Genomic DNA, 23,404 nt, shown 5'->3' with positions numbered 1-23,404 from the left:
GTATTGGTGTGTATATGTGTGTGTGTGTGTGTGTGTGTGTGTGTATGTATGTATATATGTGTGTTTGTATGTGTATGTATATGTGTATGTATATGTGTATGTATATGTGTGTGTATGTGTGTGCATGTGGGTATATGTGTGTTTGTATGTGTTTGTATGTGTGTTACAATGTAATCCAGCGAGTAAAGCTCTCCTTTCTTTCTCCTCCCGGTTCTCCTATGCCTTTCTCTCTCTCCTCTCTGCTGTGTGTCATATGATGTGTCTCCCTGTGTTTTCCTGCTGTAACCCTTTCTTGTTCACCTTTTTTTCTGTACATTCTCCAATTCTCTTGTTTGTTTGCAAGACTGAAGACTAAAACAAGAGAATAATAATTGAGCTGAGCATTATGGGCATGCCTGGAAACTTTCAGGGCTTGCCCATGAGGTGTTTAGCCCCAATCTCAGGGTGAAGGGGTAAATTTGCTGTGTGGAGCTGACGTCTTGCCATTCTCCCACCGCTGGGATCATATACATGACTCCCAGTTGGTGATTTTGCTGCCAGTATGTTATGGTTGACATCCCTGCTTGAATGCAGGTGACTCAATGAAGTGTATCTTTAAATAATGACAAGTCAAGGTTTCCACGAGGACCGGTATGGATATTAAAGGGTTAATATTTCAAGTGTTTCAGGGTCCGCTCGCTTAGAAAGTTCCCAGACACAACTATATTAATGGTCACCCCAGTCCCAAGCTTCGTTACAGATCGGACCGAGCCGATAATCATTGTCAGAGGCAAAGGCATTCGTGTTTGATTACATCACACCGGATCGTGAGTGACATCAGACACCCAAAAGATTGAGAAATAGCCTAAAGCTCTAAACTCTATGAAATGAGGCTATGTCTTAATTACATGATGTTTTATTTGGCAAGTTTCAGGAGTCTCTGGATGTCGGGCTCTACGCCGATAGTTTGGAAATGTTTGCTGTAGCGCTTGAAAGGCTCTCCTTCAGGACCTACGAGGAACTTCTCGAAGTTCCAGGAGATGTCGGATCGATGCACGGGGTTCCAGACCACAAACCGAGGATCGCTAATGAGGGCCGCTGGGTCATCGTCGGGGGCGGGTAGTTTATGTTTTAAGTAAGCGAAGACGGGGTGCGTGCCCTGTCCGTTGACGTCACATTTCTGGAAGAGGGTGAAAGCGGGTTCAAAGCCGTTGCCTGGCCGTACGTACTTCAGGGAATTGAGGATCTCTTCATTCTTACAGTTTTCCTGTGGACAAAAAAAGTGGAAGAATTTTACTATAAATGCGTGGTTTTAAAAAAAATCTGCAAATTCAACACACAACCTAGGACAAGAAACCACAAAAATACATTAAAAACTAAAAGAACAGTGAAGACAAGAGATAAAGATCAAATAATGATAAATGAGGAACCAGAACTCTACGCCATTTCTTTGCAGTTGAAAGCTGTCTTATGGTTGGTACGTAGTTTGAGGAACCATTGGCATTGGCTAACCCATGCATGTTTAAATCCCCTCACTGTATTACCCTCTACCACTTCTGCTGGGAGGCCGTTCCATTCATCTATCACCTTCTCAGTAAAGTTAAACTTCCATCTAAGCCTCTGACCCTCTAGTTTTAGATTATGGCCTCTTGTTCTAACATTTCTCCTCCTTTGAAGTGCGATTAGATACATTGTAGCCGTACTAAAAAGTATCATTATTTAGTCAAAACATTTACTCATAAACAGATATACAGTTAAAAAGACATCATGTAACAACTATATTTGTGTAAAGACTCAGACCTTAATCATCAGTCGTTGGTATCATCTTATATTCGGGAGCCATATGCCTATCCTATGCACCCTCTCAGCAAAAAGGTTTGTGCGTGGACCACCATAGGCCAAAAAATAGCATGTTTCTAATGCTATAAGGTGTTTTTTCCTTTAAGGTGATGTCTAGAGAGCTACTTGTACAGTGAAGTCACGCGCGCGTTTCCATAGAAACTGTCTGGCCCGGTTGGTTTGCTCTGCAGAAAGCACGGTCCCCCTGCCAATACTTTCTACTAAATGTAAAGTCACGTGGTTGTTGCCATCGGTTATTTAGAACATCACTTACTTGGTAGCCAAACTGGTTGCATGGAAATCCGAGGACCACGAGGCGCCGCGGATACTTGCTTTGCAGCTCATTAAGTTGGGTATAGTCCCTGACCGTGGTGTCTCAGAGGGAGGCCACGTTCTCGATGAGAACCACCCTTCCCCTAAACACGTTAAAATCCACCTTTTCGCCATCTAGGTTGGTGGCATGTAGGTCATAGAATGATTTCGCGATGTAAGCCATTGTCGTGCTGTGGCCACACATGGAAGATCGGCTGCCGGCGGGGCCACTTTTATTGGGTGATCACATGACCCGCCGTCATTGATGCCAGACTGCCGAGTATACATTACCGAAAGTGGATACCTGCGTGTTACCGATACCGCCGCGGGCACATCACGAGTCATTGTATCGGTTCACTCCGTGACACCTCTTCATGAAAAATGCAGACACTTGATTAGTGACAGTGATATATATTTTCAAGGACTATTTTTAATTAGTTCAGGGCTGCCTATCTTGAAGCCAGACGTGTCCCGGACTAGCCATCTGGCCCTTGTACAGATGTCCAGTGGGCCTCTGACCAACAGTTGCCCAGTGCATATACGTAAGCATAAAAACATAGCGAGCAACCGTGCATACATACAGCTGTCAGCCGCACATACGTCACCATTTCAAATGCCAGGGCCGCCCTGGCCCCTAACACAGCCTTACATTATTATAGCTCATCACTCCTGTACCCTCCAAAAATGCGGATCTGGTATAATTTATTATAATGTGGGATATTTTTTCTGTTTTTTTCTCCCAGATTACTTTGGTTCTAAATGCGGTTATATATTAACAGAAAATGAACTATGCACTCCGGGGTTTTAAATATTAAACGCATGGGGTGAGAAAGACATGTTGTTTACAGTCCGACAGACCGATTAGGCAAATGAAACTATGCCTTTAGGCAGAACTTTAAAGGTGCTGTTCCACTTAGGCAACACATTACTTGCACGTGTGGTCACTACCTATAAATGTCCGCTTATAGGATATACTATATATATATATATTTGGTATATATATAAATACTGTATATGTACAATGCACACCCTAAATATACATTAACACAATGTCAGTCACACCCGTTCCTGTTTATTGTTGAGTTGTGTATTGTCAATGGAAACACAGCTGGATGGACAACAGAGACCGAGAATAAGCTCCATACTAATTAACGCACCTTCGCTGATTGGGGTTGCCAACCAGTGCTAAACTCCTTTAGTTGAAATGCAAATACAGTGACTGAATAACAGCTGTGGCCATGTCCTTGTTATGTACCCGGTTTGTTATGTATTGTCTTTGTTTTAAATTTTGTTTATTTAAGTGTATTGTGTGTTACATGTGTTACATATATTGCATATATGTATATTATTATTTATTATTATATATATATATTTGTTTATTGTTATTACAACCACATCCTGCAGGGTTATATTTACATCCTGGCGAGCCAAAGGCATAACTGCTAAGAATGAATAGATCTCATTGTCTAGACTGTAAGCTCCTTTGATCAGGACACTCCTCACCTTTTGATTCTGTAAGTCCAAATTGTTGTGTGATGTGCTACTTATGTCTTGTCTGCCCATTGTCCAGCGCTGCGGAATATGGTGGTGCTACATAAATCGATAATAAATAATAACAGAACTGATATGTGCTCAACATTTATTACACACAGTCAACAGGCTGAACATGGAGGACAAAGGATCTCTTCTTGCTCTTAGAAGGAAGGATCTCTGCTCTCCCCTACACTGATCGTATGACTATATATATTATAAATATATTATATATAATGATTATGAAGGGAAATACTGCATTTCTTGCAGCTGAAAAACTGGAGAGATGGCATCAGCGGGTGGGGGCAGGGAGGAACGAAGGCAAGCAACAAGCAGAAAGAAAAAATAGACTAAGAAAGGGGGAAGGGAGACGGAGAGAAGGAACGGCCATGTGGCTGAAGGGAATTACACATTGCATCTGTCTGCTCTTGTATTTCAGTGGCAAATATCAGGGGTCCGGGAATACGTCCAAACGATCCTGTTCACATCAGGAGATCTGAAACGCGTTTAAAGGGGCGCCATTACCCATTTTATGGGAGAAATATCCACAAAACGTACCAACTAAATCCGACTCATCCACAAATGTATCCTGTCCCAATACTTATACTGTCCCAACTTATATTTATGGTCCGTGTGTCTCATTATCTTTTTATTGATATATCCGTCAACAATTTACGCAACACTTCTTCGAACATTCAAAGGGATCCCCAAGACCTTAAATAAAAAAAAAAAACTAGAGATCCCTCTAGACTTCAAATAAAATAAACTAAAGATCCTCAGACCTGAAATAAAATAAACAAGAGATCCACCAGACCTGAAATAAAATAAACTAGAGACCCCCTCAGACCTTAAATAAAATAAACTAGAGATCCCCCAAGACCTTAAACGATATGTTATATCTTGTATATCGGATGTAGTAGATGCAATACTTCATAAAACAGTATGTAAAAAGTGTGTGGTATGTGTGGCCGATAAGGGTGTGTTTGTTTTTTCTGAAATATACACACCAGCGGCCTTGAGCTGGACAAAGCTATCACCCCTACAATGCAGAGATCTGATTGGTGTTTACAGCATCTAATGCAGAAATGCAATTTTTCGTTACAAAGTAAAAAAAATATATATATTTTACACAACACAAAATAAACACCTTTACAGCTGAACGCATGCCGGTTCAGAGATCTATCTGTATGCGTATCACAGCCTCTAGCAGTTGTTATATGAGGAGGGTTTCTGTGTAAAGGCCTGCTGGAAAATGATTCATTCATAACACGCAGCTACAGTATCTTAATGTTGCGAGGGTCTTTAAACCGATACTTTTATGCATTAGATGCACTAAATCCCAATTACCCTCAAAGCCTGTCCCCATGAACACACAATCTACAGTGTCTTATTACTAACATTATTATTATTATTTTTTTTTTATTATTTATATAGTGCTAACATTCTTACAGTCCCTACATTCAAAGGGTCTGACCATCTAGAACCGACAGAATAAGACAAATCTATACAATAGGTAGAAAGAGCTCACAAGCTTGCGATCTAAGGTGTCTTTTATAAGTATTGTTATTATTATTGTTATTATATTTTATTTATTTAGCACTAGCAGTTTCTGAAAATGTACAATTGATAAGACAAACAAGAATATTATTATTATTTTTATTTATATAGTGCCAACAATTTACGCAGCGCTTCGTACAGTCCATACGTTTAGGGCAGGCATGTCCAAACTTTTTTCGGTCCAGGTGGCCTTGGGCTAGGGTGACCACATCGGCCATGTTTTCCAGGACACGTATACGTTTTACATATTGATTACCAGCCCAGATAAAGCGGGATGTGTGGACACATGTGGGATGTATTGACTCATGGAAGGGAACCAATTAGTTATTAGTCTTTCATACCGCAGGGCAGCACTTTATCAGGGCTGGTAAGCATATATATGTGTACTGGAAAACATGGCTGATGCTTCCCCCTCAGCTCAGACTCATGTCGACTAAACCAAATATAATGGTAACTTCCGCCATGTTTATAACTCGTTCCTATTTACCCTCATGCTCGGTGGAATAAAGTGCTTTTTCACCCTCAAAATTACCTAAAAATGTCCTTCTTAAAGAATTGTCTCAATTTGTCTCACTATTGTTTTAGAATTTACTCCTCACATGAATAGGTCATACACCACAATGGCGCAAATTCCGTGTGTTATGTAAAAACACAGTTCTTTTATTATCTAACTTTACTTTATTATTATATGGCTAGTTTTCTAGAGCCGTTCATATTTATACTAATTGACTGTTAACTATATAGTTATATGGACTATTTTATTTATAATTATTTTTTATATATATATTAAACACCAATATAATTATATATGATAATCATATTTATATACATTTATCTATAAACACACCCTATCCCTTTCTGAATACATAGAGAGAATAACAGTAAAGAATGGTTAGCATTTCTATTGATAAACTGGCGTCCCGGCCGCCATTTTATGCGGCCACCCTGCACGTATCAAACTACACGTCTAACCGCCATTTTGTGCAGAAACCATCACCTTGCAGATGGAATTACACACCCCTATCCCCGCCCACATCTCCATTTTGTCGGAGAAAATCGCGTATCATTGGCTGTCATGTCTTGTACCTCCCTTCTCGGAGGCCCCTCCCCTTCTCCCCCTATTTTAGTGCCGTTGCTCAGGCGGAGCTTTGTCATTCGGAGAAGGAATTTCGTTGGACGCAGAGGTTGGTGGTTTCTTTACATGGGTGTTTATTGTTTTTCTGTTTATACGTGGAGTGTTTAGAAACATTTCTTCTTATTATTGATACATTTCCCTACTAGGATAGCACTTATTCTTTTTTTGTTACCTGTTTAGCCGTGGTTTTAATGAGCGGTATGCCGTTACGTAAACACTGAAGCCTTACGGCCTTTTTAATTTACATTTAGAGCCCGTTTTATTCCTCAACTAAGTTCTGTAAATGCCCTTTTTGGGGACGGCACTGCAAACCGGGCGAGTCAGTCTCCTCCCTCCTTGTCGGCTGCCGGCGCCATCTTGCATCAAGCTTTGTCACCGATTCATGTTCGTTAAACTGAAAACCTACTCGCCTTTCCAGCCCTCGGGTTTTTTTTTAATATGTCTAGTCATTTTGGGGCCACCTTTCCGGATTTCTATAGAATTCATGAGTGGTAGTTTATATCAGAATATCTTCCCTATATGCCTGAAAGCAACGGACTGTCCCATCCGTTCAAACCGGGCTTGTAAAATCTGTTCAAGTCGGTGCTTTATGTGCCCTTTTTTCGTACATTTTAAAGGTGGTCTATGATATTTCAATGTAGTAGTTCTGGAAGTCTTTGTAGGTATAATGTATCCAAAAGTAGTAACTGTTACGATCAACACAAAGCGACAAATCAAAACAAAAACCAGATACATTGTATATAAAAGACATAACGTGGTGGGGGAAAATGGCTGCCAAGAGCAGAAGCTGAGTGCTGGCTCCCCCTGGTGGTGTATAAAGGGTAATGCAGCTGGGTGGGGCTCTTCATATTAATAGGCTCTTAATTGTTATACTGCACAGAATGCTAATCTTTTTTTTTTCTTTTTTTTTCCCTTTAGTTTTTCTTTCAATTTTGCCTCCTTAAAGCAACAATGAGCGGCTGTCGTGTATTCATTGGACGTCTGAACCCTTCCGCCAGGGAGAAAGATGTTGAAAGGTTTTTCAAAGGATACGGTCGCATCAGAGATATTGACCTAAAAAGAGGATTTGGCTTTGTGGTAAGTTGGAATTAGTTTACTTGCATTTGCAAGTGAGTTGTCCCTAGTGTAACCTAAGCATCTTACTGTTGCATGACTATTTGTGTAATTTGTAAATATCAGTGATTAGATTATAAATGTACCCCCCCCCCTTTTTTTTTCTTTTTCTAGGAATTCGAGGATTCCAGAGATGCTGATGATGCAGTTTATGAACTTGATGGCAAGGAACTTTGTAGTGAGAGGTGAATATTTCTACACTGTTTTATGGATTTTCTTGTAGCATTGACTTGTCTACAACGTTTTTCTGATTGTTTTTATTTTCCATATTTCCCCAGAGTTACAATAGAACATGCAAGACTTCGTTCAAGAGGCGGTGGTGGTGGAGGAGGAAGGGGTATTGGCAGGGGGAGATACAATGACAGATTTAGTAGCCGCCGTCCACGTGGTGACAGAAGGTAACTATTTCTCTTTATCAGTATGCACAGAATAAGCTGTATTATGAGATGCCATTTAAGCAATTCATATCAATAGTGATAAACTGTCTTAACCAACTATTTTATTTCTTTCCTTTAGTGCACCACCCATTAGGACTGAAAACCGCCTCATTGTTGAAAATCTCTCGTCCAGAGTCAGCTGGCAGGTTTGTTAACTGATTATTTTGTATGGGGTGTCTAGAAAGTAATGTCTTTAAACATGTCAGTGGGGTTGGAATGTTTTTTTTGTGGGGGCAATCTTGTTTCTCATAATTTTAACCAAATATTAAACCCTTTATTTGCCAGCCTATCTGTGTGTCGTTGGCCTCATGATGAGGAGCGCCTGTTGGTTATCGCTCTGTCTTGGTCACTTTTGATTGGGCCTGGTTGAATTTGCCAGTTGGTCACCTAGATCGGTTGATGATGTAGACATACTGGAGCACTCGTTAAGTGCCAGGTTGCAGCGACCCCTTGAGAGTTAACGAAAGCTGATCCTTAAGTTGAGCGCTACTTCTGTAAAGATGCCGAATAGGAGGTCCTGGTCGCAAAGATACACAATTAGGTGGTCGTTGGGATCCTGGTCGCACTAAAGTCCTTGGTAACTCGCAAGAATAGAAAATGATGGCCAACGTCCGTGGTCTTCTAATGGGGAGGGGCGTTCGCTTTGGGTAGCCCACAAGTGGGTGGCGAAGAGCCAGTCGGGCTTGTGTCGTGACGGTCTCTCCAGTCGCTTACTTGCTGATTGACTAGCCTAGGGAATTATAATTGAAGGTAAAGTAACCTACATTTCTAATGACTTAAGGGCACCAAATAAACACATTCTGCTTTTGGTACTAATTGTTAGCACTTTTTTAAAGTAACATTTCTTCCTTTTCTTGGGCAATGGTTGGTGGGAGGGATCAAGCTTAACTTGTGCCAGAGAATAGTATAACTTATTTTGTGCCCTATTATAGTTTTTGTTGTTCTTTATCCTAGACTGGTAACTTAACTTATGCCAACACACAATCTAACACTGCATTCCTTTCAGTACACTTGTTTACTTTTCTTCATGTGCTTTTGCTAATTGAATCTGTTCTTAAATTAGGATTTAAAAGACTTCATGAGACAAGCTGGAGAAGTAACATTTGCTGATGCGCACAGACCAAAGCTTAACGAAGGGTAAGTGTCTTTACTGAGCCCACCCATACCATGTTCTTAAAACAAACCTACATGTAATCTCAGTCCTGAGGTGGAATTTCACGTGTTTCCTTTTTCTTCTGCAGGGTGGTTGAGTTTGCATCATACAGTGACCTGAAAAATGCTATAGATAAACTTTCTGGCAAAGAGATCAATGGCAGAAAAATCAAGCTGATTGAAGGCAACAAACGGCACAGGTAACTTGCAAGTTCTGTGTGGCATTTGCGCCAGCTGCTGAAGTTATGACAGTCATGGTTCTAACGCTGTCTTTTTCTTCTCACAGTAGGTCAAGGAGCAGGTCTCGCTCCCGTAGCCGAAGCTCATCCCGTTCTCGCAGTCGTTCCCGCTCCAGAAGCCGAAAGTCTTACAGCCGTTCCCGTAGCCGCAGTCGTACCCCTCGTAGCCCTCGCAGCCCACGCAGCAACCGTAGCAAATCCAGGTCTGCTAGTAGGTCTCCCGTGCCAGAGAAGAAACAGAAGGGTGGCTCTAAAAGTCCATCTAAATCCCCAGCTTCTGTTGATCGCCAAAGGTCGAGGTCAAGGTCTCGGTCTCGTTCTCGGTCGGTTGATAGCAGAAACTGAACATTTACCGTCCTTTTCCATCCTTCTTGAACACCCCCCCACCACCCAAAAAAATAAATACTTGCTGACTTGCGGTAAGTATGTGACTTGGTTGAGTGCAGGATTCAGCAGTGACATTTTAAAACCATGAGGACATCGATACTGCTTCCTGGTTCCATATTGTATAGTTTGTAAGTGCTGTTTTTTTTTTTTTTTTCCCTTCCCCCAACATTTGTAAATATTTTTATTTTTGGAGGGGTTTTGTCTGAGGCCCCAAATGGCTGTACATAAAGCATCGATTCAGATTCTCCCACTTTTATTGTTACCTTGTGAATGAAATGCTCAATTATAAATAAACTTGATTAAAAAAAAAACCACACTGTTCTGTTCTTTACTTGACATCGGCCTGCAATGTGTTTCCGCAGTAGTAAAAACATCAAACTTGGCAACTGAAAGGCAGATAATGGTGCTATTGGCTCTGTGAAAAGGAGCTAAAGTTAACTGAAGAGTGCTGATATTAAACGGACACATTTGTCCCCCTGAGTCCCATGGACCTACTGCTTCCTAGTAGGAGAATAGGTGGGAGGAGAATAGACTCCACCTCCCCTGTCTCCAGTGGTTTGTCCCATGGCCACTTCCTGTCGCGAGTGTGAGGCGGGAATGCGTCCTGTGACAGTGTTTGTCTCACAGGCTCTGCAGGGGTTGTTTGCTTTGGAGGATGCCTCTTTGTGTATAAATGGGCAGTATGGTGGGGCAGTACGCTTACCTTTTAATGAACAGTATTCATTTTATAATTAACCACCAAAATGCAATTTTAATCTTCAGGTATTTTGTCTGACAAACTTCTGTAATGCATTAACCAAAACTGCCAAATATAACAGTGTAATTGGGGAAGCAAACACAACTGTTTACATATATTTACGACCCCCCCCTGCATTTCACATGTTGAAGTTGGGGAGGGGGGGCTGTGACAAATGGCAGAAGAAATGCCAACTTGCAAGGCTAGTGTCCATGAAGGGGGGGGGCTGGAAAGGTTTGTACTGCTTAGTGGACCCTCACCTGCTCACACTCCCTACTTCCCAAAAGTGGGACAGTGGCTAAATATTGGGACTATTTCATGAAATTTGGGCTGTGTGGAGTTATGTATGTTCACATCTATTGCACGAGTCTCGGTAACGGTGACATTAAGTGAAATCTGGCCATAGTTTGGATGAGTTGGGGTGAGGCTTATGTCGGGGTGCATCTCTAGATGTCTAAGGAGCCACCAACAGGCTAGTTAAAGATGTCTGATTCCTGTGAAGGCTTTTGCCCCGCTGCAGTCGAGGCTTCCTTGTAGAAGAACTCCGTGGTTATCTTTGCCATATTTTCTTTACCCTTCAGGAGGACGTTGGTGTGTCGGGTGTAGTTGAGTTTTCCTGCAGTGTGTCCATATCGGGAACTTTTTTCACCCCTGGAAAATAAAGTTTTTATAATTGCAAAAGTTCTTCCAGTGTAGGACATGGGCTGTTTGTTAAAGCACAAAAAATATGGCAAATACACATTCCAGGGGGGGTATTTGTAAGACCCAAGACCCAAACCACATCTGTGGGAAGGCTGTTCCAATTTACCTTTGGCCTTTAACCATTCATGCACGCCTAAAGCCAGCACCAAAACCAGCCCCTCCATCAGCTGAAACGTTATGTAAAGCAAAGGGAATAGAAAGAGCGGGCCTATGACATCCGCGTCAAATCCCATTTTAAGAATGGCGCCGCATAGCTGAACGTTTTGACATCCGGTTTCCATGCAAATTGTTCTTTTACACCTAAAAGAAAAACAAGGTAAAGCGTTAGGAATCCCCCACTCTAATCTCTTGTATATTCATAACGTTAAAAAAAAACAAAAAAAAACACCAGTCTCTATCATTCTAGCTTAAAAAACACAAGCCAAAAATGCTGTGATTTTTTATAATTACTGATAATATTTCTCATAAGTTACCGAAATTCTTTTTACAGGCAGCTCTAATAGGACGGCCAACATAGCGAGGGCCGCATGGACAGGTAAGTAAACAAATAATATTGTTGGCAACAAAATGGAATCTTTGGCAGGACCCCTATGTATAAGTAAAACCTACGTCAATACACCACATCTGGTGTTTCGGTAGCTGCTCACAAAGTTGGAACCCACTCAAGAGAAGTCTTCTTCTCTCTATCATTTATTCATCATGGCACAAGATGCCTGATCACATTAATATACCGAAGTGCGTCTGGTGACAGTATTTATTATACTATGCTGAGTCAGGGCACTCTCCGCACATCTCGAAAATGGCAGAACACTGGGGTATGACATCATATCCCGGCACATTGCATTAAGGACCGCGGTGTAAGGGCGTAGCGGTGGAAGGATATGGAGAACGGAGAAACGGAGAGTCGGAACGTACTTTACAGTTTCTCGGTTATGAGATCTGTGAAATAAGACACAGTTTGGAGAAGGAAAGCACTCCTGAGTCTTGTGAACGCTCTGGGCTCAGGTTAAGCTGCAATATATCTCATAAACGCAGTAGACGCTAGTGGTGGTGGCACTAGTGAAGATGTGATGGTGATGATGACGAGGTTACTATTTAATTCTATGTTTACACATAATCCCCATGATCTTTATGTTCAATGTAAATCACTTACTGTCTGGAGAGTCTGCCGAGTGTCGCAATACTGTATCCAGACACGTAGCCTATAAGTGGCATCAGTAACGCAGCGCTAACCAGCCATGGTGAAAAGAGGGCAAAAATGACTCCTTTGGTGTGGACCGCAGAAAGAATAAGTATTAAAACAGAAGTCACAATCCCCAACACCATGCCAGCCTAAAACAAACAACACATCGTTACCACAAGTCATGCAATTCATAGGGACATCACACAAAGCATACAATGTGTAATCATACTGCTTCCTTTATGAAAGGGAAAGCATCACTTCTAGTAATGATAGTAACAACGATAGTAATGATAGTAATGGGCACGTTGGTCGATAAAGTGCAGGGATGGGCAATTAACCTTCAGCCAAGGGGGCAGCATAAGAAGACCAGTTATGTAGCATCACAATACCACACCAAATCTAGTGAGAATACCCCCAAAAAAACACAATGACCACTACACGGACACTAACACAGAGGAACTCGCCAACAGCACCAGTGAAGACACTAAAAGGATTCTGCTGGGTCAGCTAAAGACCACCAACACGGTTCCAATTAAAAATCTTTAGTCGTAGTAGTCCAAGTTTTTCCACGTTAAGAGATCGTCACCATCTTCTTCCACTATTTAATTCCTCTTTTAAATTAAACAGATGATGAATTCCAATAACGTTTACTTGTGAAAGAATATACATTTTTGAATAAAATCTTTACCTTAATAATACACTTTAAAGAGTGAGGCCTTTTTACTTTGAGAAAAATGCCCAGTCCACATGGGATGACCGTAAGCATTAAGGAGATGATAATCTTTTGGAACGGAATGGCGTTCTGTTTTGGCACAATCTCTAGTCCAAGACTGTAAATGTAGAGCAGTAAAGGCATCAGTCCCAGAGCACAGATAGACGAGCACACTGTCATCACAATGCTGTAGAAGTGAAACAGAGACAACACTTTAAGAACGTTCAGTTTCTGAACACATTTAGAGGACAAATGCCCACAATGTAAACCCCCCGCCCCCAGTGTTGGTGAACCCTCTGATTAATTTTCTACTCAGCATCACTTGGCTGTCTTTGGAGTTTCAATGTAGCACTTTTCTCAACCTCTTCCAACAGAGAGATCAAGATGTCCTATAATAAGGTATGATATGTGCAACAATGTTACCATTCTTCAGTATCTGATGACTACATCAGGATCTCCTCTGATGCCCAGAACCTGTTCCATACGGGCCATTCCAAAGTTTGGAAGCATGGATAGAATCAGGGATCTTCAGACCTCGGGCCCCATGTTAATTCCTCAATGTGTCCTCCATATTCCACCGGGTTTCCCATGTTTAAAAAGAGAAAACCGAATGGCTGTTGCTCATGGCACCCCAAGTGTTTTAGTTTTAACCAAGAACCTCCGTTGTTTAAACCCCCTTTTTTCCTCATTGCCCCCTTTTATGAAAGCCTTGGAGGATGGCCGCAACTGATAATTAAAGACCATAAGAGTCGATCAATATTTAAATAATACGTTTGTGTTACCTGAGATTCATGTCTCCCTTTATCGCCAAACTAAAGATGTTGGAAAGGTTTCCTCCAGGACAGCAACCGCACACAAGAACCACCACCGACTCCATCGGACTCAGGCGTAAGAGACGGGCCAGAGAAAAGGCAGTGAGCGGCATAACTGTGTATTGAGAAAATAACGCTATCCCAATCTCTTTCGGCTTCAAAAGATACTTCTTAATCTCTGAAATTTCCAACGTACATCCAAGAGAGGTCATGACAACCAGGAGAAGAGTAACCGTAGCGCCATCCAATACATAGCTGATAGCTTTTTGGGAGTTTTCTGTTGCATTTGGTAACATGCGATGTTCCTCTTCCATTTTGGGCAATGTCTTGGTGTCCAAGAAGGATGGCCAGTCAACATGTGTAACTTATTAAACAGTACAAGGTTTTGGTCTAAGCTGGGACCGAGTGGGTTGCATTGTAAAAATCTACCTTGAAGAGATTATGTTGTTTGACTTCAGTACACAGTCGGCTACATTTCTAGATCTAAACAAAATCTACAACAGTAACTGCCGTCCAATCCCAGACCTGACCTTGCAAGTCGTGAGCTCCGACTAGCTGAAAAGATAGGACCGATGTGAGGTCATTGTGGATGGCCCTCTTCTGTGGCCACACTGACTGCGAGCGATGATAAGATGGCGGATAACCAGTTAATGGATAACTCTTGCTTCATTAGCACACTTTCGTCAATCTTTTTACATAGACTGGATCCAGCGGCTTGCCTCTTCTCGATACTAGCTAATTTGGTTCTCAGCACTATTTGGAGACCCATATTATTATATTTATATGGCCCCAACAATTTCTGACCAAGACGAACCGATACAGAGAGCCAATCTATGGGATGCCCATGTGTGTCCTCCATGTTGCTTTTGTTTTCATCATTTCTCTATATTTTTCCTTTACTCGTTCCCCCTTTCCTTTTTGGTCACTAGTTTAAATATTCCGAACCCACTGGCATTCCTTCAATGAATTAACCCGGTCAGTGAGGAGACTTGAGCACCCACGAGAAGAATATGTGTTATCTTTTTATTTGTACAGCATCAACAGTAGGGCCATGCCTGACACAGAATAAGAGCCCACCGTGCCCAGAAGACCCCAGAGCTCCACCTCACATATACACCGCTAGGATGTAGTCCACACGCCTGCCAGAAGAAAAGTGCTGAAAGCGCAAGATTGGTGATTTATAGCAATTCATTTTATTTCTAATGTGGTTTCTAAATTATTTATTTATAAAAGGTCGTTAGAAGTGGTTAGTGAAGGTAGACACAGCGGGGCGGCTGATGAAGAGTAATAGGATAAGAAAATGAGTCTGATGGGGGTGTTCAGCACGGATTGGGGAAATGAAAGATGTGGAAGGCAGTATTTACACCCTGACTGAATCCTTTCTATGGTCCTTTTAGCAAATATGGTCCTTTTGGCAAATATGCATTGGGCTGTGCACATTGATGCCCTTGCCATTGTAAGCCGAATGTTTTGGGCCTCTATATTATTGGGCCTCTAGCTTCGGCTTGCCACCTGGTCTGAATGGTGCCAGCCCTCCACTGGTGCCAGCATTACAAGGGCACACTCGCCAACGGTCCCACATTTGCCAGGACAGCCCTGTTTTTTGGAATCCTGTCCTGTCGCGTTCGGCATAAAAATACCGCCTATGCTCAATGCATTACAATTCAGCTTTATACCCCCTTAATGACAAAGCTCGTACATGTACGGGCTAAAAATGCATTGTTTTCAAAGGGTTTTGGGACCGCCCATTGTCATTAAGGGGTTAATCTCCAGGCACCCCTGTACACAAGGGGGTGGAGCCTAAAGTAGACGGAGTCATGCGACACAATATAATTCCACCTACTTCAGGCCCCGCCCTCTACAAGTCCTGGGATACCTGGAGCAAAAGTTGGCGTGCACGCTGGGGCAATTTTTAAAGCCCTTTTTGTTACGTTTTATTGTTCCAGGTATACCCCAGCTGTCGTTTGCACGTTAATGCGTAAGATGTGCGGTCCCTTAAACTTTCACGGTGCCCACCTTGCAAATGCAATCTCCCCCCCACACACACACACCTATTTGCATGCATGAGTTGTGTATGGCTGAAAAATGTCTCCTTGCATGCAATATACTTACTGCTTGGTAAAAAAAAAGAGTGCCATATGCGCAGGCATGTGTGTTTTCTACCTAGAGTTTGCTTATGGAATTTAACTATTTGCATGCCAATTGTGCAATATTTAGTGTGTTTAGGGTTGGAGAATGTGTTATTCCTTTCTATTTGGTGCAATGCTTTGGCAAGACCCATGTGATGAACCTCAGGACCAGGGGGTTTAAAAGTTCAGACTGTTACCCCAGGGGGTTATTTTATTTCAAGAGTAACTTAACAGAGAACAAAAAAAAAATCACATGGATCTACAACCATCCAATTAACAAACGCCCCCTCCCTGATAATGGTGATCTCATATGTAAATACCACCTTTCTTCATGCAAGGGAACAAGCTCCCCCTAGTGGCAACTCCAGGACTCATCGTCTTCCTTTAATTATGACGTCAAATGTGGGAGCACCTGGGCAAAACCTGTTACCAAGCCATGCTGAAAGCATGTGGTCACAGCGTTCTGATGTAAGTGAGAGCAATGAATGTATGATTTTAGATAAACTTGTATACAGTAAAGAGGAGGCATTGTCTGTGTTTTGTTTCGATTTAATTAATATTTTTTATACCAATCTATTAAACTAAATTAATTTGGACTTGGCCTGCAGTAACCATTTCAATCTCCAAGCATTCTCCCAAATCTGTCTCCCTCTTTTCTAGTAGCTCAGAATGTTTGCTGGGTATGATGGTATTACAGGGTTCTACTGCCCTAGAAGTAACAATAGTGTGTTTATAAACAGAAACCTGTTTGTAAATCAGAACTGAAAAAAAGAGTAACATTCTTCTAAATGTCTCCCTCTGTGACATAAATGGCTGTGGGTCTCAGTAAAGCCCTTGGCTTGTTGGAAGGGATGCAAATGGAGTTTGTTTCCTTGCATTTTTAATCAGGACTGCTCTGGTAACAAGCCCCATCCTCCCTGCTGCTGGCCACACAGGTGTCCTGATTTGCACACCTGAGATGTTGGGAGGCTAAATGGATAATTACCCCACAGTCACTTTATGAAGGGTTAGGAGGCTTGAACATGACCCGGTGCCATATGACATATATGGTAAGATTCCAGCTATACATTGCTCTAGGCAGTCTATACATGGCATTTGTCCTGTACAGGAATACACTCAGAATATGCTCTGCACCTCAGAAGGGGTTAAAGACTGATACAGCTTATGGCACAGGTCTTTATAAAATCCTTGCCTGGCCCAAACCTCAAGGATATCAAATAAAGCCCATAGATCTTCAGTCAAATATTTGGGTTGCCTCCTCTGACCGTGCACGTACGTGTTTAATATATCTATATATATATATATATATATATATATATATATATATATATATATATATATATATATATCCCTGTGTACTTGGACTACTGGGGAAAAAAAACAAAAAAAAAACAATGGCCAATTGGGTTTACCCGTCATGTTTTTCTCTTGGTGGCAAGGCTGTAGCATGTGCACCCACTGGCCACAAGGTGGCGCTGTTTACACTTTTTTTCTGCATATTAAAAAAACCCACACTTTAGGTTATTAAGCTATTGTGAAAATTCTAGACTAGAATAGTCTTGGCACTTGGACCACCCCTTTGGACCAGCATAGATGATTAGTGTATGCAATCCTTTATATAGTAGCTTTAGCTCATAGGAAGTTATTTTTCCCAACAAAACAAACAAAAAAACCAAAAACTACAACGCATAAGATTTTAATGTGTGCCCCGGAGGATGCACCTATGGCATTGTTGATAACCGTAGAAAGCCGTGTTTAGAAATCATCCTATTTATAACAAGCCATATATTCGCTATGTTAGTATTTAAAAATGGCTGTATGAATGTCACAAAGTTCTCATGACCTCCCCTCCAGCAGCACGCCATCTAAAATCATGTGAAATGGTGCAGTTCCACTTGTGTCCAGCATCTTAACCCTTTGAGTAATGGATAGTGATTGCACACAAGAGATGGCAACTCTGAAAGTATTAGTCAAATGTTGCAGTGAACCATTTTGCGGGATTCATCCTTAGCGATGTACAGCTGCATAGGCAGCACACTAAGCCGTACTGTGTGCCAGGGGGTAGCAGCAGCCAACGCTGTTAAACTAAATGGGTGAAACCCTTCTATTTTACGAGAATGCATGGTGTCCATCAAGCAAAAACGAATACTTCGGTAAAAACTTGGCCATTACTTGGCCTTTAAGACTTCTTACGTTTGAATGGGACCTTTGCGGATTCTACCTTCCAGCGTTCTATTTAACAATATTGGTAAACGTGAGTTCACAGAACGTTTTGTCTTATGTTCTTATCCCTCTTTTTAATGCAGCTATTGAATATCTGAGATGGGAAGAGAGCGTGCCTGACGCCCTTGGAGGCGCTTCGTTGAAGGTTAAGGTATTAAGCTGCTGATGTAGCTGCGTGTTTGTTCCCCTTGTGTGTTGGGGATACACCTGGGATAATCTTAGGGTGATGTTTAATGCATAACAACTCAGTGCCTTTGAACTGCCTTGTGGTTGTGCACCTGCATGCTTTATTTTCCCAAGGCTCCGCAGAACAAACCCCTTAATGATACCCCCCCCATTAGGTCATTGGCCCAAAGGCGACATAATACTATGCCATCGAACAATATGCGCATTCTAATGGTTATAAGGTGGAACACACATTCTCGTATTCCTTTATTTCATGTAAACCTCTCGAAGCGTAAATTCTTAACATCTCTGTGATTATAAAGCATGCATAGGGCAAGACAATCCTGCGTGTGTCATGTACTTTCTGTGACATTGTGCTTTGTATGGTGGGTACATACATGTTATGGGTTGAGCCACCAGAAGACTCTGTGCTTTGGCCTTTTGTGGCAATACGTTATGGAATGAATAGATATTCCGTTTCGCCTGGATTGTGTTCCAGACTTGTGGTGGACAGTGCTGTCACGTGAAATCTACAGCCTCCTTTACTTGTATGTTTGTGTGAATTTAAAGTTGTAGAACTAATGGTGAGATTTACATATCTGTCCGTCATGCTGAGTGAGTGGTCGATCAGATGGCCAGCATGTGGACAAAAGCTATTTACAAAGCAGGTGCAAAGGAATCATGCGTTCTGTTTGGGGCTAAAAGAGGTTAGTAACCCAGACTACAATAGGCTGGATGCCCACTGGCAGACAAAAGCCTCTTTAATAACCCGTGTCCCCTCTATCTTAAGGGTGTCATAAACCGCTCAGTGTCGTAAAATAAATATTACCCTACCCTGTAAAACTAAACACTATCACACCGATAGAACGAGTTTCAATGATATGCCCGTTCTGCAAGCGGAACCATTAACTATTGTCTGTGTTTACAGCAAAATAGCCCTTAAGGTGTTAACTGTAAGACATTCACATCACACACGTTGTATCAACTTACATCCCTTGGTTGAATCAGTAAATTAGACAATGAGCAAAATTATGAAATGTGTGTGTCTATAAATATCTATATTTAAAAAAACCTCAAGCCACTCTTTCCCACCATGTCCCGTAACACACACACACACACACACACACACACACACACTTTCCCTTACACATACATGCATACATTCACCCTTACACATGATGCAAATGAAAATCCAACCAGCTTTCAATTTTCTCTTGAACGCCTTATTGCTTTCCAGATATTAGTGAAATAAATCACGATTTCCTTCACTGCATTTTTTAGAGAACACTCGTTGCCCCAGGCAATAAGTTCACTGAATAAACCCGATGATTCAGAAGAACTAGATAAGTATCCATACGTGCGTGTTCATATTTACTTGGAGCACATGTACACGGGTTCATCGCTGAAGTTACAAAGCCTCCACCTGGACTGACTTACTAGAATTCTGTACCGCATGCTTGGCCGATATCTACAGTCCCTGGTGACGTATCTTGGCCTAGGTCCATAAGGCTTAGGGTGGCAGGTTGAGGAGGGCAGCAGTTCTCCTTATTAAAAAAAAAACCATGGGGGGGCGATCATCATCTTGGGCAGCCAGCCCCCGTGTCCCACTACTCAATGGGCCAGTTTCGAGGAATATCCTTGACAATTAGACAGCTGTCTTAGAAACATTGTAGTCACCCGCTTTTTCTGCTGTAAGGACTCTGACCTTAATCAGTCCTTGGTCTGGTCTTAGATTCGGGAGCCGTCTATCCCGTACATGTTTAAATTCCCTCGCTGTATTAACCTTGAGCAATTATTCCTGGAAAATTTAGACTTCTGGCAGCTATGCGACAGGGAACAGAGAACACAAGACCACGTAGAATGCTTCTCTTAAGCACAACACTCTATCCTGGAGAATCTATCAAAACCCATTTGTGTTCCTCTTTCACCAATAGGGTTTACTGTTCTTGCAGTAATGACTATTCTGAAGCAATTTTGAACTCCGTCTTATGCTGCTAGTTCGCGTATAATTTAATTTGGCGGGCCGTTCATATATTCTCACTCATCTGGGCTCATGAATTTTGACAGCTGTGTTTTTTTCTATTGGTCGATCGTGTCTTTTTCCCCGAGAAATCCGTATTCCGCGCAGCCGGGCAGACCTCTGCCCGTTCCTCCCGCACTTGCTTTACCGTATAAATTCTGCTTCTCCCTAGTTTTGATTGTCCGTAATTAACTTTTTACTCCAGTGCCAGCGCTTCACAATCGCCGGCATAGTTATTAACAGCGAGAAAAGTCTGCAGAAGGGAGGGGGTTGCAGTTACAAAACTTAATTTAATCACGGGGGCCTATGCTCAATTTAACATACACAAGAGCTCAGAATGGGGTCCCTGTGCGATGGGAGGGCAATCACTGGAGCGTTGTTGTAAAGAATTAATTGCGGCTGACAATGTGTAAACACTGAAGCTGAATAGGCCATGCAGGTGTGAGGCAACCGGGCCATCCTGAGGACTTGTTCACACGAATTCCACCTCCTTCACTGCTGACCTGCTCCCTAAAACGTGATTAGTGTCGGCGTCCGCAAACCGCTGAGGGTGTGAAATGTTGGCACGTATTAACTAGCCCCGTGGAGACCGAGCGAGGAGGTGAAAACACGAAGCCTGGTCAAAGAAGGGCTTGTTAAGGAGGTGGAGATGCATGGCCTGGAAACCCAAGAGCGGCTCCTATTCATAGGATGCTCGCGTAATAATTTAATATTATTCAACTTCATTTATTAGAATATTTTATACTCTTTTAATTCAGATTTGTTATAGAAACAAAGAAAAGGAAAATAGGCTAACATTAACAAAACACATAGTTAACTTAACACAGTATCGCCTTATCGATTCATCACAAAACAATTATTTTTGACCAACTGCAGTAAAATGTCAAATATTAAGCACTTCAACTTTAGTATTTTAAATCCAAAATGAGCTGAGAATTATTTATAAAGCATAATAATGCAAGGTTGTAAAAGTGGTCTTATCGTGACAAGTGGAATCGTCCAATCAGCAAGAAGATATAATGAAATATATATGATATATTTTTTTTGTGTGTGTGAGAAGTTAACTTTTTGATACTTTGCTTGAGTTTCACCAGCTAACCCCAAAAGTCACCCTCTCGGTAAAGTAATACTGGAGCATGGAAGACGGGATGGAGCATGGAAGACGGGATGGAGCATGGAAGACGGGATGGAGCATGGAAGACGGGATGGAGCATGGAAGACGGGATGGAGCATGGAAGACGGGATGGAGCATGGAAGACGGGATGGAGCATGGAAGACGGGATGGAGCATGGAAGACGGGATGGAGCATGGAAGACGGGATGGAGCATGAAAGAGGGGATGGAGCATGAAAGACGGGATGGAGCATGAAAGAGGGGATGGAGCATGAAAGAGGGGATGGAGCATGAAAGACGGGATGGAGCATGAAAGACGGGATGGAGCATGAAAGACGGGATGGAGCATGAAAGACGGGATGGAGCATGAAAGAGGGGATGGAGCATGAAAGACGGGATGGAGCATGAAAGAGGGGATGGAGCATGAAAGACGGGATGGAGTATGGATTAAAGTTTGAGTCCATCTGGGCAGATTAGATGGTCTCAATGGTTCTTATCTGCTGTTACGTTCTAATGTTCCATGTGATGTTACCCATGGTGGTCCCGGCTAGAGCTCCAGGAATAACGCGGTGTCTGATTTTTTTTTTTTTTTACAATGATGCTTTGTTAGCAGAATCAGGTCGTCGCAGCTGTAGTAGATGCTCGGCACAGCTAACCTGCAATAGCCTAGAGCTATTAGAAGAGCTGAACATTGCCAAATCCAGGGTGATACAGCTACAGGAGATGGATTCATATCAAAGACTCTATAGTGATTCTGTATTTGTGTTTAATTGCAGATAAAGGTCTCTCACATAACAGAACTGTCCATTCTGGCACTCTTCTCAGACGCACACAAAGAACGTGAATGTCTCTTTTGTTGTTTAATTGAAATAATTTGTAATGTCACCTGCTTTATTTATAGAATGTTGTAAATAATGTGTGCTTTAGGATAGTTTAATGTGCTCTGTTTTTTCAAATGAAATAATGATTGCGGACGATCTAAAATAACCAGGCATTGTTACAGATGAATGATGCTTTTTAATGATGGTTCACCAGGGTTCAGAGGACACCCCCCCCAAGACTTTTGTATCGTGCGAGGGGTTAAGAAAGGAACATTGAAAATGAAACATTTCCCTAAATGATTCTGTTATTACATGTCATGTAATTCCTGATTAAAAGTTATTTTGTTGGCTATGCAAGCATTGTTTTAGTTTACTAAATAATTTGACACATGAAAGGGGAAAACATAGCCCTGTAATAACCCCGCAGGACACAAGACCGATAGCATGCCCAATGTCTGATATGCAGTCCTGTCGAAGACAAATTTTTGCCCCTTCTCCCTCCCTTCCGACATGCAACATATGTCAACATACAACATATGTCAACATACAAATTACACACTCACTAACCACACAATCCATCTCACCCCACTTACACATCCATGCTCACACACACGTACAATTACACATCCATGCTCACACACACACGTACAATTACACATCCATGCTCACACACACGTACAATTACACATCCATGCTCACACACACGTAGAATTACACATCCACGCTCACACACACCCATACATAAAATTACACATCCAGGCTCACACACACCCATACATACAATTACACATCCATACTCACACACGTATACAATTACACATCCATGCTCACCCACCCATACATAAAATTACACATCCATGCTCAGACACACACACCCATACATACAATTACATATCCATGCTCACACACGCAATTAAACATCCTTGATCACACACACATGCACACAATTACACATCCATGCTTTCACCCACACACACACAATTACACATCAATTCTCACACAGACACAATTACACATCCATGCTCACATACAATTACACATCCATGCTCACTCACACCCATACATAAACTACACATCCATGCTCACACACACACACAACCATACATACA

At 41.9% G+C, this 23,404-nt stretch overlaps 3 protein-coding genes across 3 annotated transcripts; 1 reads left to right on the top strand and 2 right to left on the bottom strand.

Moving 5' to 3' along the window:
- Positions 1–879: 879 nt before the first annotated feature.
- Positions 880–2,650, bottom strand: GPX2 (glutathione peroxidase 2). Its single transcript, XM_053475298.1, has 2 exons — positions 2,093–2,650; positions 880–1,246 (listed from the first exon to the last, which is right to left on the bottom strand). Exons 1-2 carry the CDS (start codon positions 2,333–2,335, stop codon positions 896–898), a joined length of 594 nt encoding a protein of 197 aa, XP_053331273.1. The 5' UTR covers positions 2,336–2,650; the 3' UTR covers positions 880–895.
- Positions 2,651–7,277: 4,627 nt separating this feature from the next.
- On the top strand, positions 7,278–9,920 carry LOC128504620 (serine/arginine-rich splicing factor 5). The gene is made up of 7 exons (XM_053474744.1): positions 7,278–7,429; positions 7,580–7,650; positions 7,744–7,863; positions 7,982–8,048; positions 8,966–9,039; positions 9,144–9,254; positions 9,341–9,920. The coding sequence occupies exons 1-7, from the start codon at positions 7,304–7,306 to the stop codon at positions 9,636–9,638; spliced, it is 867 nt and encodes a 288-aa protein (XP_053330719.1). The 5' UTR covers positions 7,278–7,303; the 3' UTR covers positions 9,639–9,920.
- A 969-nt stretch (positions 9,921–10,889) lies between these two features.
- Positions 10,890–14,139, bottom strand: SLC10A1 (solute carrier family 10 member 1). Its single transcript, XM_053474343.1, has 5 exons — positions 13,796–14,139; positions 12,990–13,200; positions 12,272–12,450; positions 11,225–11,418; positions 10,890–11,032 (listed from the first exon to the last, which is right to left on the bottom strand). Exons 1-5 carry the CDS (start codon positions 14,137–14,139, stop codon positions 10,890–10,892), a joined length of 1,071 nt encoding a protein of 356 aa, XP_053330318.1.
- Between the last annotated feature and the right edge of the window lie 9,265 nt (positions 14,140–23,404).

Source organism: Spea bombifrons, chromosome 9, assembly GCF_027358695.1.
Source record: "Spea bombifrons isolate aSpeBom1 chromosome 9, aSpeBom1.2.pri, whole genome shotgun sequence".
NCBI lineage: Eukaryota > Metazoa > Chordata > Amphibia > Anura > Pelobatidae > Spea > Spea bombifrons.
This window is presented reverse-complemented; position numbering and strand designations above follow the sequence as displayed.

Excerpts from the sequence above, each read along its gene's own strand:
- LOC128504620 (XM_053474744.1), top strand. The coding sequence starts at position 7,304 with ATGAGCGGCTGTCGTGTATTCATTGGACGTCTGAACCCTTCCGCCAGG. Across the intron at positions 7,430-7,579 it reads AAAGAGGATTTGGCTTTGTG|GAATTCGAGGATTCCAGAGA; the intron begins GTAAGTTGGAAT and ends TTCTTTTTCTAG. Across the intron at positions 8,049-8,965 it reads CGTCCAGAGTCAGCTGGCAG|GATTTAAAAGACTTCATGAG; the intron begins GTTTGTTAACTG and ends TTCTTAAATTAG.
- SLC10A1 (XM_053474343.1), bottom strand. The coding sequence starts at position 14,139 with ATGGAAGAGGAACATCGCATGTTACCAAATGCAACAGAAAACTCCCAA. Across the intron at positions 12,451-12,989 it reads CTTTAAAGTGTATTATTAAG|GCTGGCATGGTGTTGGGGAT; the intron begins GTAAAGATTTTA and ends TGTTTGTTTTAG. Across the intron at positions 11,033-11,224 it reads TGAATGGTTAAAGGCCAAAG|GAAAACTCAACTACACCCGA; the intron begins GTAAATTGGAAC and ends GACACACTGCAG.